The following is a 14,767-nucleotide window of genomic DNA, read 5'->3' as shown; positions in this document are numbered from 1 at the left end:
GTTCAGTGCAATGGTAGTCGGAAACCTTAACCATAAACTATAATTTATTGATAAAAGTTGCCCAGTGGAATGGGAACTTGCTCACAATCAGAAAGGGATTTACTTTCAGATAAGATATACAACTTCCTCACGCCAGTCCGATACCCAGTCGTGTCGTACAGTTAAGGACCAAAGTTCAGCTACTGTCCCACTGTGTCTACATCACACTTAGGGCACGTGTCCGTCATTTTCCCCTCCTGAAGTATCATACCAAAAAGGATCGTACATACCAAGCCCTCTCTCAGTTTATAAATACTAGCCGGTAGAGAAAACTAAGACGTAGAAAACATGAAATACTCGGTCAACTTTTATCTCTGGCTGCACATACCTAGTAGAGCTGTATTTATAAATTCTCCTGATCTTAAGCTGTGTACTAGCTTACTTCTTTTATATATTTTTTGTCTTCACTCATATAGCAGCTAAACACTTTGCAGATCAGAGCGAATATTAAAGTTAAGAAATAAAACGAAAGATCTGTGATATTACTCAACTTTTATGGAGACTTGCTTATCACAGAAATTGGCTAGGATTAATTAAAAGTACAAACCCGTGAAAGGCTTTGTTAAGCCCACGCTTCCGGAGCCTCTTCATCGCTATATACAGTATTACCATCCTCCCCTTCCCCCCCCCCCCGCATTTCTCACTTCCCTTGATGTCTTTTGAAGGTAAGAGTGCAGTATTAAACTGGAAAGCACTCAGAGAGCGTATACTTCCTCCAGCACCAATAAGATCAATGATTTACTGCACTAAGTCTTTTTCCTGCAAGACGAACACTTTTACTGCCTCACGTACTCAGTTAATTTTACGGTATTGGTCTGCATTGTTCCACGGTTTCAGACAAAGCGTACCTCCGGCAACGCCAGTAAAATTTATAATTACCTGCATCCGGAATCGGATCCTCCTCGAAATCTAATAAACGTTTCCCTGACCCACTGCTCACCTAGCAACAAAATTTTATTGAAATACAATAACAACTCTTTAAACATATCTTGTGCAAAGACAGACAAACAAACAAGACGTGGATGAATATATAACTTCCTACCTATGATTAATCTTTTAAATGTTATTCTTGTTACTCTTTGACGAATTTATGCAACCTCTTTATGTGTCCGTTTCTACGCATAAATTTGATAGTCTGATTCTTGAGGTTCAGATGTCCTACGCGTCACACACCTTTGCTCCTTGTAGGGAAGGGATTAGAATCTGTTTCCATCACCTTCGTCTGCATAATGGTAGGTACCTTTATTATTTTAAGCATTCTCGAAAGGGCTTGGAGGTAACGAAGGCATTATTGAAAATGAAATGTGAGAAAACGGCGAGGGATCATTAATGTAACACCAAGCTACGGCTCAAGATTGAATAAGAGCTTCCTCATTTGCAAGCTTCCTGCGTCATGATGATACACGCCCGGAAGGAAGCAGAGATACGTGGATAATCAGTTACGTTGCTTAACATATGCTATTAAGTTGTTCCTATCAATACATTTCAAAGTCACCACATTTAACCACTTCACTTCAGTGACATCTTTCATAATTATATTCTCGATACCTTCCGATATTTGTATGCAGCGTGTGAAAGACTTCTCGAACCGGAGGGATTAGATGTAGCCTTCAGTTGTCCCTGCATTACGAAAGACCTTTCATAAGTTTTGCAAAAGAGTCTGGAGGTAGCGAGACACACAAATAACTAAATAAAAAAAAAGACACCATCGTACTGAAAAGCTTGAAGGTAAATACTGAGTCAATGGTCACCGCTTGAGAGAACGTTTCACTTGACATCTTTCTCTTTCCTGATTGTTTTCTATCATGACACCACAGCACACCGAAACACTTCACACATCAAATAGAAAATACTGAAGAGGTAATTGGATATTTTCTCTGAGATGAATAAATCTGCCAAAGAAATCTTACACGAATTCTGGAACTTACGAGAAACGAAACGAAAACAGAAAAACCAACAGTGATAATTAATCAGACAGTGGAGACGGGGGACACTGACATACATCACGCCGCCGCCACACCACTCCCCTACAACACCACATCACACCGCTAACTTCGCTCCATATCATGCGACATCACACAACATCACACTACACCTCAACTCCACACCACACCACACCGCACAGCATCACACTATACCTCAGCTGCACTCCACACAACACCACATCACACATCACACTACATCCCAAACTCCACATTACACCACACCACATCCCTGACTCCCTTCCCCCAAAGCTAACACATATCACGTCTCTAACATACAACATGCTTTACCCTATACTACATTCTACACCATAAAATCACTACACACCACACCACACTTTACACACCACATCACACCAGACCACACCACACCATAATGCACCCCATACCTTCCCCTTACACACCATTCTCGTTCATTCATTTGCTTAAGGTAACTACACTAACACTTTTTTCGTAAGGTCCATCTGTCCTGTTGCACATGTTCATTTCGAAAGAGTCTTTACTGAGCTGAATAAACTCATTTAGTGGGTGCAAGATTCAAGAATGACTAAAAATAGCCACCCTGTCAGTGAAGCGGATACAGCAAGCTCGCGTTGTAAATGACATTTTTTTTTTTTTGCTATTAATTGCCTTGTACTCTGTTTGTCTATCCTGAAGTCCTTTTTCTTCCCATCGAGAGTAATGGAACGCAGGACTAGGCTACTCAGTTCTGACAATCAAGGGAAGGGTGGCCAGTCTCGCTCGCCCCTGATTGGCACTATGTGAGCAGTGAACTCCAGCCATTTCTCAGCTGCAGACCTTCAAGGGTATCTTCTAAGTGGAGCACCTTGTCTCACTATACCACCAGGCGTCCATTTGGTTATGTGGTTACCTATCACCATGCATAGTAAATGGTTTCTTGGATTAAAGGATTTTCGCCTGTCACTCAGTTTAAAGTCACATGAAGGTTGTACTACATCACACAAGTGGATGGTGGTCGCGCCTACTTACCACCTGCCACTGTAAATTACAGATTAATTGCCTATTATAGATTAACTTTAACTTAGTGGAGATTTTCGCACTTTTGCAGCTTATTTCTGGCAATTCAGTGGCAGAAGACAGTGCTGCAGCTCATCATAGTTTCCACTGAACTTCGTGATCCTCATCATAATCTGGGGTTGATCTCTTATTGCAGAACAGCACCGAGGATGCCGAGATGGCAGTTTTACGCTTTGTTAAAAATACACTAAAGCTGATTTGCCAGTTTTCTCCCTATTTACGGTACGAGATTTTTAGAGCACGTCTCTTATTAATAATGAGGAGTTCCTGCAGCTTAAACCCCCTGAGCCCGATTAATCCTCTCAGAGCTAATTAAAATAATCAAGGAATACTTAGAACAGAGCGAAGACGTCATCACTGCAGTGTGAAGGAGTTAAGAGCTTATAATATCAGATAATACCCATGATTCACCTAACCAGCCAGTGATTCATCATATGGCTTCAGTTATTCATGAAGGGTGACTCATTCCTCAGTCTTGGCGAGCACTATTGTCTTCCTTGTAATCAGTCTTTGTTTCCGGAACGATCCCCGATAACTGAGCCCTCGATAAGATAGTGAGAGCGTCCTACGTGAGAGCTCAGTCAGTGTGTCTCGAGAGAAAGCTAGAATCGGTGTTTTAAGTTTATCTCTTCAGGTATACTGTTTTTACTCTGACTTGGCCTACATTTGCCATCTATCCGTTTTGAATGCCGAGTTATATCGACAGATCGACATTAGAATATGATGCTATTATAGTCGCGAAGAAGTGCTTTAGAATGGATTCAGAGCTGTGGTATTGTCTTTTTTTTTTTTTTTGTCACCGAACTACACGGAAGAAGCTACAAAGGACGAAAATCTGGTGAAAGAACTACAGTGGTGCGTAACTGACATGGAAAAAACCCAGTAAACTTTCCCTCGGACTATTCGAAACATAACCATCAGGTAGAGGGAAGAGCAGTCGCATTAAAATACTGTAATAATAAACTGCTTACCCCTCTACTAATAACTGTCTTTGCTGAGTTAAAGGTAAGCGTCTAGAGGAAGTGAGTAACATTCAAATGCAGCCATCGCCCTGAATGAGTTGATAAGAGATGTTCCCGATCCCATTACTGTTCTACATCAGGCCTTCCCTAAGCTGAATAAAGTAGCAAGTATAAACTAGAAAAGGCTTCTTCGTCTAGAAGGGGTTAAGAAACAGTGATGATGTTTATTGTGTTTGTGGAGTAACAGCAGCAAGTGATTACATCACCCAGTCTAGAAGCAAGTGAAAGCTTTGATTAACATCTACTTCAGTTCCATTTTCTACTGTTGTAACTGAACTAAGGTGTGGAAAATATACTAGCCTTGAAATGAGGTATCATATATATATATATATATATATATATATATATATATATATATATATAGAGAGAGAGAGAGAGAGAGAGAGAGAGAGAGAGAGAGAGAGAGAGAGAGAGAGAGAGAGAGAGAGAAATATACTGTAGATAGCTAGATATAGATATAGATAGATAGATAGATATACAGGTATCTGTGAAGGTGGACTAATAACAAGCTGTTCTACCTGCCTACAAAACAGTACACCAGTTAAGAAGCAAGTGAAAGCTTTCACTGACATATAATTTTATTTCCCCTTCCCACAGGTCGAGTATCAGTGAACGAAGGCTAAGTTGGTGTGTCTGCCTATCTTGAAGCCAGCAGTGTCAGCGAAGGTGGCGGGGTGGTGATGGTGTTGTGTAAGCACTGTATCACCCTCCTTGAGGACAACTCTGTTGCTCTTCTGTTGTGAAACCTTGTGCGGCGGAGTGTTACGTTATCACAACACTTGGTTTTATTTGACTGGATTTACAATTACTGTGGTACAGTGAGGTGGTAGTGGTGTGTCTTGATATCATTTGACTGGATTTGCAGTTATACTGGTATGGTGAAATGAAGGCGTTAACTTGATATTATTTGACTGGAAATACAAGCATTATAATTACATAAAGAGTTTGTGGTGTTCTGTATGTGCAACATTGTATCACCTGTTTGGTAGCCTACATTCTGCACTGTCTTGTGAAATCTTGTGAGGCGGAGCGATACATATCACAGTACTGTATTTTGATGTTATTTGGTCATGGCACACAGTGAGAGCTGTAACTATTGAAGTGTCACCCAGGAGCTGTGTTGTATTATGTGCAATTGCGGAAATACAAGCTGATCCACTTCTTTACGATAAAGAACGATAGATAACAGGTCAGTCAACAATGACTTTCGAAACCTACTAATTCAATTTCTGGAGCTATCATACTTTTCAGAAATTTTTTAAACGGCTCAATTATTGAATGACTAAAAACTAGAGCGATAGTACTGTTTGCAATATACAGTACAGTGGTGTATGCATGAAATGCACAGTGTGATGATTAGCGCAGAACTGTGCTGCAGTCTGCAGCGTCACGTGTGGAAGTGAAATTATTATTGTGTATCTAGGATTACCTGAGCGTAAACCCGGTGGGCTGCAGGCTGAAGTGGCCCTCATCCTGCAGTCCACCATCCTCCTTGAATGAGACGGGGAGGGAGTTGAGGGACGTTTGCATAAAAAGAGCAGTGGAGTCGACTGGTAATATCAGTGCCATCACCTGAAGGCGTCTCTCACCAGCACCGCGGAAGTGTGGTGGCGGATGGGAGAATGGGGACGTCTAGTGAGGAAGGGGAGTCGTTTTTCGTGCGAGGCAGCAGCTGGAGAATCACACGACGCTATAAAGGCCCTGCCCCGCCTGCCAAACCTCCAAGGCCCTCTCTCCAGGCAAAGCAGCAAGATCGTCCACCACTTCCGCCTCCACGCCATAGCGAGGACCCGCCCTGCAAAACGTCGCTCGATGTTGTCAAGAGTGCCTCGCTCCGCTACGGCGGAGCTGACCGAGCAAGTCATTTCCGGTCCTTGCCTCCTCACCCACTTCCCAAATCCCACTCTTTCCATGATGAAACCCGTGTGAGACAGCTAACAAGGGAAATACTGCCCCTTTCGCCACGCACATCCACCTTCTACCAACCACCTCCCGATTCCACAGACTCATCTAGTCATGTCACCAACGAAGATTTGCATGGCCAATACCTACCAGCTCAGGATCATAGGCACACCAAACCTCTTCCTCCCAGACGAGCAAATTCCCTGATCCCCATCCAGTCACCGTCCTCTCCAGGAGTAGAGTCAAAGAAGAGTGTCTTTTCGTTCTTAAAAAGCAGGCGGGCGACCTCTTCTTCCCCTCGGCGTGGCGGGTCACTCAGAGGTGATGAATTCAGAGGTTTAGAATGCGAAAGACCCGAAAAGACAAATATACCTCAAATTGGGAAGGTACAAAGCCGGTCATCATCGCCGTCCCCACATCGACCAGCTGCTGTATCCTCGCCCACAACCTACCGCAGGGTACGCCATACCTCAGACAATTCTCTTACTCCCCCTCCTTCCACCTTTAGGAGGGCGGATAGTATGCCCATTCAGCGGGCGTATGCGAAGCGCAAAGGAAGTACGGATGTTGCCACGACGATTAACAGGCTCGTGTCGCAGTCGATGAGGCTTCCACACACCAGCAGCAGCAGCAGCGGCAGCAGCAGCAGCAGCAGCAGCAGCACCCAGAACCAGGACCAGTGCTCTGACCGGGGCACCACATCACCATGGGGAGAGAGAGCCTTCATGCAGTGGCCTCTTAGACCATACCAAGAAAGGAACACCCAACAACCTCCACTCCAGCCTCCATCCACCTACGCCCCATCCATCCATCCAGCTTCACATCATACCTCATTCACCCACGCCTCCACCCACACACACTCGCACCATGTCCCATCCACCCAAACCTCAGCCATCCATCCACCCCCATACCAAGCTCCATCTGGCCACACTCCATCCACTCATATACACTCACACCAAGCTCCATACCTTCACACCTCATCCACCAGTCCTCCTCCACTCACACATACACCTTCACTCCAGTCCCAACACCCTGACATCCCATCCACCAATCCAAACCCAATGTACACCCCATCCGGCCCCAGCACTTTACTCGCAGACAGAAGCAACCACAGCCACATTCATCAGCCATCAGCATCAAATACCAACGCTGCCAGTGAGCTCCAGGATGAATCCGACAACGAACTGGCTGGATCAAGAGTCTGTCTCCTGCCTCGCCCCACGCCTGAAAACTCACAGGTAATATATATCTACTGTACTTAGGACTAATGATCTGGTTTTAGAGGTCTCGAATAGGAAATAGTTGTGACTTACGCGTTACCGTTCTGAGGATGATCAAAGGGTTTTCTGTCATGTAAAACACCACCAGGAGCATAGGTCGGTCTCCTCCCCTTAAATGTTTTGGATATCTGTAAATTATCCTTAGACCCCTACGCTCCGATGATATAATAAGGGATAGGCATTTTTATTTAAACTCAGGCCAGTTTCCATATTTACAAACCTTTTAAAATCTAAGTTGTGTATATGACTGCTTGTTTATATTTTTGTCTTCACTCACACAGCTACCCAAAACTTCGAAATCAACCTTGTAAACAGTTACAGCCAATCTCATTTTACTCCTTTGAGGTGTGGGAAGACGAGGATAAATCACCATTTTTTTCCCCTTAGCGGCATTACATGATCGGGAAATCTCCAGTTACCTCTTGAATGCTGAACCTATGCAAAAACCGTCACACTCCGACCAGGGCATCCTAATCACTAGGCACCCAAGTGGCCAGGGAGGGGTAGTCAAGCCTCCCAGTTCTGAGAGTCAGTGGAAACCCAAGGTGACAGTAAAGCGAATATGGTTCTTCATTCTTGCTGGTGAATTGTAATTTCTAACGTAGCTTGCAGACCAACCACATGTAATCCTCACATTTGTTCCACATATGGCGGTCAGAAATGGGTGGCTTGTTGGTCTATATAATTTTGCTCTCCTGCCTAATCCATTCAGTCCAGTGAAGCAACATATATTACATTTTGTTCTTGCAGCTACCAGACAACTATATTTCAGTTAAGATAGACTTCTGGTAGTGAAAAGATTATTGCAATGAAAATTATATCTAACGCCCTCAGTTTGAAAATTTAATCCTAGGCTAAAAAAAATAAAATAAGATGATACGACATCGGATTGAAGTGGCCAGTACGACCTTTACGATGATGATGGTGATCATCACTCTTTGCTTGCTCCTTAATTCATCATCCCTCTCACTAAATCGCCATGCCCCTTCGCTATGAGTGACCTCTCTTAAGCTGAATAAAATTGTCTGGTCGTACTGAGAAAGAAATGATAAAACGTCATTGCACTAAAAGCGAATGATTGTAACCTCGGTACTATAAAAGGTTTTCCCTAACATGAATAAAAATGTCTAATGATACTGAGATTGTCATGATGAAGACATAATTGCAGTGAAGGGGTAACTGAGAGTCACTGTAACCACCAGTGCGAGAGGTCTTGCCTTAGGTTAATGAAATTCTCTGGCGGTACCGAAAATGCAGTGGTAAAGACGCCACATCGTACTGAAGGGGCTAATGGTGGTTACTCAAATGCCTTCATTATGAAACAAATTCCATAAGCTGGACAAAATCATATGGCGGTAACAAAAATATAAAGAAAGGACATTTTGAAACTGAAGGACTTACGCTTTTTTTCTTTTTTATTCTGGTTTCTCATTCACATGTTATATTTCAACCATTTGACCTCGAAGTGACAGTTGTGCATTTTGGACTTTCTGTCGACAGACGATTTTATTCTGCTCAGGGAAACCCAACACAGAAAAAGTTGATACTTCACTACAATTACTTTTTATATATTAATTAGGCTATAACAGACGATTTTAATCCATGTCGGAGGGATCTTCAGTGGTGAACGGATTAATAATGTCTTTATCAAATCCTTGTAGTCCCTAGAATGAATAAAATAGTCTGGAGATATCAAGAACAAAATCGAAAAAACATCTTGGCCTGTGAGTGAAAATTAAGAGCTTTATTTTATTCCAACTAATGCCAGATGAATCCATTAACGCTCTCAGCCAGACGACTTTTTTTTTTTTTTTTTTTTTTTTTAAGCTACCCAAAGACAACCTTTCCAGTTTAGGGAATATTTTTGCTAGCTGCTGATAATCCACTACAACCATACGGTTTGCCACTTCCCTCCAGTTGCGTATTACCGGTATATGTTCTGTTTTTCCTACCACCGGACAGTTTAACTCGCCTCTGGACTTTTTTTTAAAACTGAAGGAGTTAGATATAACCTTCATGAACCCTTTCGTTACCAGAAGCCTGGCCCAAGTTGAATTAAAATGTTTGACAGTAGCAGGAATAAAAAGAATATGACGTCCTCGAGCTGACGATGTTAAGCTGACGAGAACTCAGCGCAACTTTGGGGTTGCATTCTTATCTCTCACTGACTCACCACTTATCATTTATTCTACCGTCATTCATCATCATCTTATAACGCATTCCTGTGGACTTACGAGGCTCCTAAGCACCTCTGATTTAACGATTTGTTTTCTGTATATTACGGGTTGATGTTGTTTGGAGTGTTATTTTTTTTTTTTGAACTTATTACTGGCTATCAAAACAGCTTGCAGAAATGAACATACCAGTAATATGCTGTGTGGAGAACTCAACTGGTTAGGAGGAGGTGTCACAGAGTATCCTGTGCCAAGTTTTTTGTGGGTTATTTTAATATTATTTTCAGTAGTAATATAATTTGCAGAATAGCTTACAAATAAGCGAATATAAATGTACTTGGGCAGATCACGAGACCTTTGGGAAGGTTCGCTTTACACTATTCCGTCCGCGCCTAGAAATGTAATTGGGGGTTGGATTTGTAAATCGACAGTGTGGTGGTATGCTTACTGGGTGCTTTCCTTCACACGTACAAGCACGCACGCGCACGCGCACGTACACGTACACGTACACGTACACGTACACGTACACGTACACGTACACGTACACGTACACACACACACACACACACACACACACACACACACACACACACACACACACACACACACACACACACACACACACACACACACACACACACACACACACACACACACACACACACACACACACACACATTAAATTAAGCTGTGATAAGTAAGAGGTGTATGGCAACCGACAATACAGCACCATGTATCTCCCACACTGTTTATCTCGATTCTCATCTAGAAATTCCTCCCCACAGGCGGCACGTCCCAAGCTCCTACTGAAGGGGTGCCATGAGAACACCGGCTTCCTGGACTACCCGAAAGTAAGCCCAGCCAGCAGCACCAGCAGCAATAGCAGTAGCAGTAGCTCCCCCAGCAGTCCATCCGTCGCTTACCCTACCAAAACATATATCCGTCCTACACCCACGCCAGACACTAAGTAAGCAAACTGTCACTGGCACATCTTATTCAGTGTTTTATTACAGCTAAAGTCAGACGATTATATTCAGCTAAGGATGAGAGTGATAGGAGCCTGAGAGTATTAATCTAACTATCTATTGCCAGACACCATAATCCCGGAAGGGGTGGCCATTTGACTTTGAGTTATATGTTTTACGGGGAGGGGCACTAACCCTCCACCAACCCACTTGTTGACACGTAGGGAGCACGTATGGTTTGGTTATATGGTTACCACCGAAGCGTTGTAAATGGTTTCTTGGCTTACAGGAAACCATTTGTCTTGTCACTCAATGTAAAGCCACCTGTAAAGGAAAGAAAAGCGATAAGAAGTGACAAGAAAAATGGGAGAAATGGGAAGAGAGGAGGGCAGGCACAGAAAAAGAATGATAAAGGCTTAGGAAGAAGTAGGCAGCACTACATCAAGTGAGTGGATGATGGTCGCCACCACCTACCACTTGAGTTGAGGAATGTGTTCATCACAGGCACTCTTCATTCATGGATGTGTTGCAATATCGCACCTTTACTTATATGACTATACTCTCTTTTTTCCCCCTCTAGCTTGGCCTAAATTTTATATCTCAGTCTTAATCGCTGATATATAGCAAGAGATTAACGCATGAACATAGCACCACATACGAAGATGAACACAAGAAAGTAGCACTGGATACGAAGATTAATACAAGAACGTAGAAGTGGATAAGATTAACACAAAAGAACACAGTACCAGATATTAAGAAATGCTAGGGTAAGGATGCAGAGCGGTAGTATTGTTTTATTATATCAATAACTATGGTAAATATTCTGAAAAAGGAATAGAACTTTTGCCCAGCTTAAGGTGAAAGAGTACAGTATTGTTAATTAGGGGAGCAGGTAACTTAGCTTTATTAAAGGAGTGGGAGAATTATGCCCATTTTACCTCAATCTATATACCTAATTGGAAAACATGGATGGGGGGAGGTAAGATACAGAAACAAGAGGAAAGAGAAATATAAAAGTGTGAGAAGGTATTAAAAGAATGTCCATGGAAACGAGCCACACACATTCATTGTCACTCAAGAAAGCCTGCGAAATTCTTGGCTCCTCTTCACAGGGAAACGATTCACACAAGTTTGTTTATGCTTTTGGATGCATTGCACAAACGCTTGAGAGATAACGCCATTCTTTTAAATGCCAAGGTGCAACCCTCGTAATATGCATCTCCATACATACTTCGTCCTTCGAGACAATTATGAATCTAACTTTGTTCACCAAAATATTATTAGGGTAACCTTGCCTCCTAAAATAACAATTTAATTTCTTTCTCCAAAAAATTATCAGTGTAACTTCGTTCACAAAAGAAAAAAATATCAGTATAACTTTGTCTATGAAAATAATTATAACTTCGTTCATGAAAATAATTATCACTAACGTCGTCACACAAAAATAATTTTGAATTAAACTTCGTCCTCCAAAGTAATTATGATTATATCTTCGTTCACCTCCTCCCCCACAAAAAATATATATATAATATCTTTCACAAAATTTATGAAAAAATTCGTTCACCAAAATAATTATATATCTAAACTTCATCCACCAAAATAAGCCTAAAATATTCTGTCAACCAGAATACTTATCAATATATCATTGTTCATTAAAATAAATATCAGCATTACTTCTTGCATCAAAAGAGTTGTTAATAATTTGTCCACCAAAATAATTATTAGCATTACTTCGTCCATCAAAATAGTTATCAATAGTTCGTTCACAAAAATAGTTATTAGTATACTCCGTCCATCAAAATAACCATCAATACAACTTCGTCCCAAATAGCCATCAATATATCTCATTCTCTGGTGTTCTTCCAGGGATGGGGAAGACACTGCCACCTCCCACGGCTGCGGCAACATTGACATTAGTAGCAGCGGCCAGGGGCTGCAGGCCCGGCAGACAGTCAGTCCCCGCAACAGCGTGCTATCTGCTGGTGGCAATGAGAGCCCCAGGACTGTAGCGAGGAGCTTCTCACTAATCTCTACGGACAGTGGGGTGGGGTCCATGTGGGGTCTAGGCAGTACCGTGGACCTGGTAGAGTCACTTCCTCCTACTGATAACTTTTCCTACCTTATAGCAAATGACCGGGAATACCTGGACAGTCTGGTCAACCTGCTGTCAGATTACAGTGTCATGAGCAAGACCACGCCACCAAGCATCCGGCAACACTTCGATCTAGTGTTCCAGCAGTTAGAGCTCATCACTCACTTTCAGGAGATGTTGCACGAAAACTTAAAGTCAACAGGAGGTGACGTGAGCTGCCTGGCCAAGGTGTTGCGTGATGATCAGTTCCAGTGCTACAGTAGTTACATGGTCTTGACGCCTGCTGTCCAGAGAGACTTCCAGCGTCACTCATCTTATTTTCAGGAACACTTCCCGGACCTCTTAAGAAACATACTCAAGCCCTCTTTCAGGTTAAATTTCTATGCTATGATCCTGGACAGTTTCAAGAAGGAGTGCACAGACACTGAGCGGAAGGAGGTGGAGAGCACAGTGGAGTATCTGAATAAGCTGAAGCGTGAGGCAAACACAGAGATGACTCTGACAGCAGTGATGGAAAGTCCAGTGGACCTTCGGCTGGGTGGAGACTTACTTCACCTAGGTGATCTTTACTGCCTGTCAGCTGCCTCACTCCAGAAGAAGAAGTACACCCTGATATTGTTCGAAAATTTGCTGGTAATCACGTCTTGCAAGCAAGCCTTCTATAAGTACAAGATTCATTACCGGGTGGAGCAGTTGGAGAAAGTTAAGGCAGTGGGTCAGAATGAACTGTTACTGCATGTACTGACGCAGGGGCAGACGCAACACACCACCCTTAGGTTCCGGGCCAGGGCTCAAAACACCAGAGATCAGTGGGTTGAACGTCTCCAAAAAATAGCCGAACAGAACCAGCAGGCAGGCAGGAGAAGGCAACCGGACACTGGAACCGGTTTTGGAAGTCACTCACGTCTGTTGCCCCTCAGCCTGGCTAAAGTGTATCCCAACCTCAATAACACACTGGAATTACATAAAACACCTGAGAGTATCGCAGAAGTTCCTATAGCTGGGGATTTCCGGGCTCAGCTCCTTGATGAAGAACGGAATTACTTAACAAGCCTATCAAAGTTGCTCAATCCCGAGACTCTGGTGCCACATCCAGGTCTCGCTCAGCTCCTCGACAGACTGTATGAACTCCACAGCAAGGGCATCCTACCAACTCTGGAGAGATCACGGAATGTAAATGAGATTCTGAAGTGGTTTTTGATGAACGGACACTTGTTTGACATCTATACAGAGTATCTGGTGACCCGCAGTCTAGCAACTCTACAAATAAATACTCCCACAGCCACACATTACATCTCTCCAGTCCAGCATTTCACATTTTATCTGGCATGGTTTCAACAGCTGACCTGCAGTCCCACTCACTCATCAGCAGCCAAGGAAATGATACATAGATTCTTTGACTTCACGAAGCAGGCACAAAATCAACTTGTTTCTCAAGTTATCACCGGTAGACGCATCGATTTTCACCGCAGTGGTGACTTCGTCCGGTATGACAAGATGGACGTAAAAACGCGGAAGAAGGAAGTTCGAGGTGGTACATACTTTGCCTTACTGTTCCAGAATGTAATCATCTTGACTAAACCGAGAGCGCCCTACTATGAGTACGCCTGGGACATTTGGTTGGACCAGGTCAACCTAGGACCTCCAGTAGCCCTCGACTCAGTCTTCAAGTTGGAGGTGCGGCAGGGTGGAGGGCGGGAACCAGTTACCTACGAATTTGGTGCTGACCACCCAACAATTAAGCAGGAATGGCTTAATTGTCTCCACCAACAAATGTTGCAGCAAGCAGACAAAATACGCAAGCGCACCTCAATCCACTCACACCCTCATCTGTCACAGTAATCTACTACTGGTTCTTGGGATCATGACTGATTGAGATTTTTAACACATGACATACTGCCTTCATTGAGTGTGCCATGCGGTCCAAGCTGTAACTTTGTGAATACCATGTGTGAGTATAGTGCTAGTGATTTTAACATTCACTTCTTTGTACATTAATGTATAATACTGTACTTACATGTATATATGCCCATATTTATATACATTAGATAACTATAGCTTGTACAGTAGCGTAAGTGAAGTACCAAGTTCAATTAACTGTGGAATACAGACGCTCAACATTAGAACTGTGAATAACACTGTTGTTAATAAATAAAATGTCTCGGAAGATACTGACATTCTTAGCAAAACATGCCTTTATTATGATGTAACTGCAATGTTTATCAAGAATGGGTATACCGAAGCGTTAATTTAGGCATAGCTCATTCATTATA

At 42.8% G+C, this 14,767-nt stretch overlaps 1 protein-coding gene across 1 annotated transcript; it reads left to right on the top strand.

Annotated features, from left to right (window-relative positions):
- Positions 1–5,703: 5,703 nt before the first annotated feature.
- On the top strand, positions 5,704–14,336 carry LOC145418138 (uncharacterized). The gene is made up of 4 exons (XM_080286662.1): positions 5,704–6,569; positions 6,627–7,221; positions 10,223–10,404; positions 12,269–14,336. Exons 1-4 carry the CDS (start codon positions 5,704–5,706, stop codon positions 14,334–14,336), a joined length of 3,711 nt encoding a protein of 1,236 aa, XP_080142788.1.
- The last annotated feature ends 431 nt before the right edge of the window (positions 14,337–14,767 follow it).

Source organism: Coenobita brevimanus, chromosome 14 (genome assembly GCF_032717465.1).
Source record: "Coenobita brevimanus isolate Jiangsu-jjx chromosome 14, ASM3271746v2, whole genome shotgun sequence".
Classification (NCBI taxonomy): domain Eukaryota; kingdom Metazoa; phylum Arthropoda; class Malacostraca; order Decapoda; family Coenobitidae; genus Coenobita; species Coenobita brevimanus.
Note: the sequence above shows the minus strand (reverse complement) of the source record. Positions and strands in the feature narration are given on the sequence as shown.

Bases quoted from the DNA above. Each gene is read 5' to 3' on its own strand.
- LOC145418138 (XM_080286662.1), top strand. From the start codon at position 5,704: ATGGGGACGTCTAGTGAGGAAGGGGAGTCGTTTTTCGTGCGAGGCAGC. The intron at 6,570-6,626 runs GCTCGTGTCGCA...CAGCGGCAGCAG, and splicing joins GTTGCCACGACGATTAACAG to CAGCAGCAGCAGCAGCAGCA. The intron at 7,222-10,222 runs GTAATATATATC...TCCTCCCCACAG, and splicing joins CCACGCCTGAAAACTCACAG to GCGGCACGTCCCAAGCTCCT.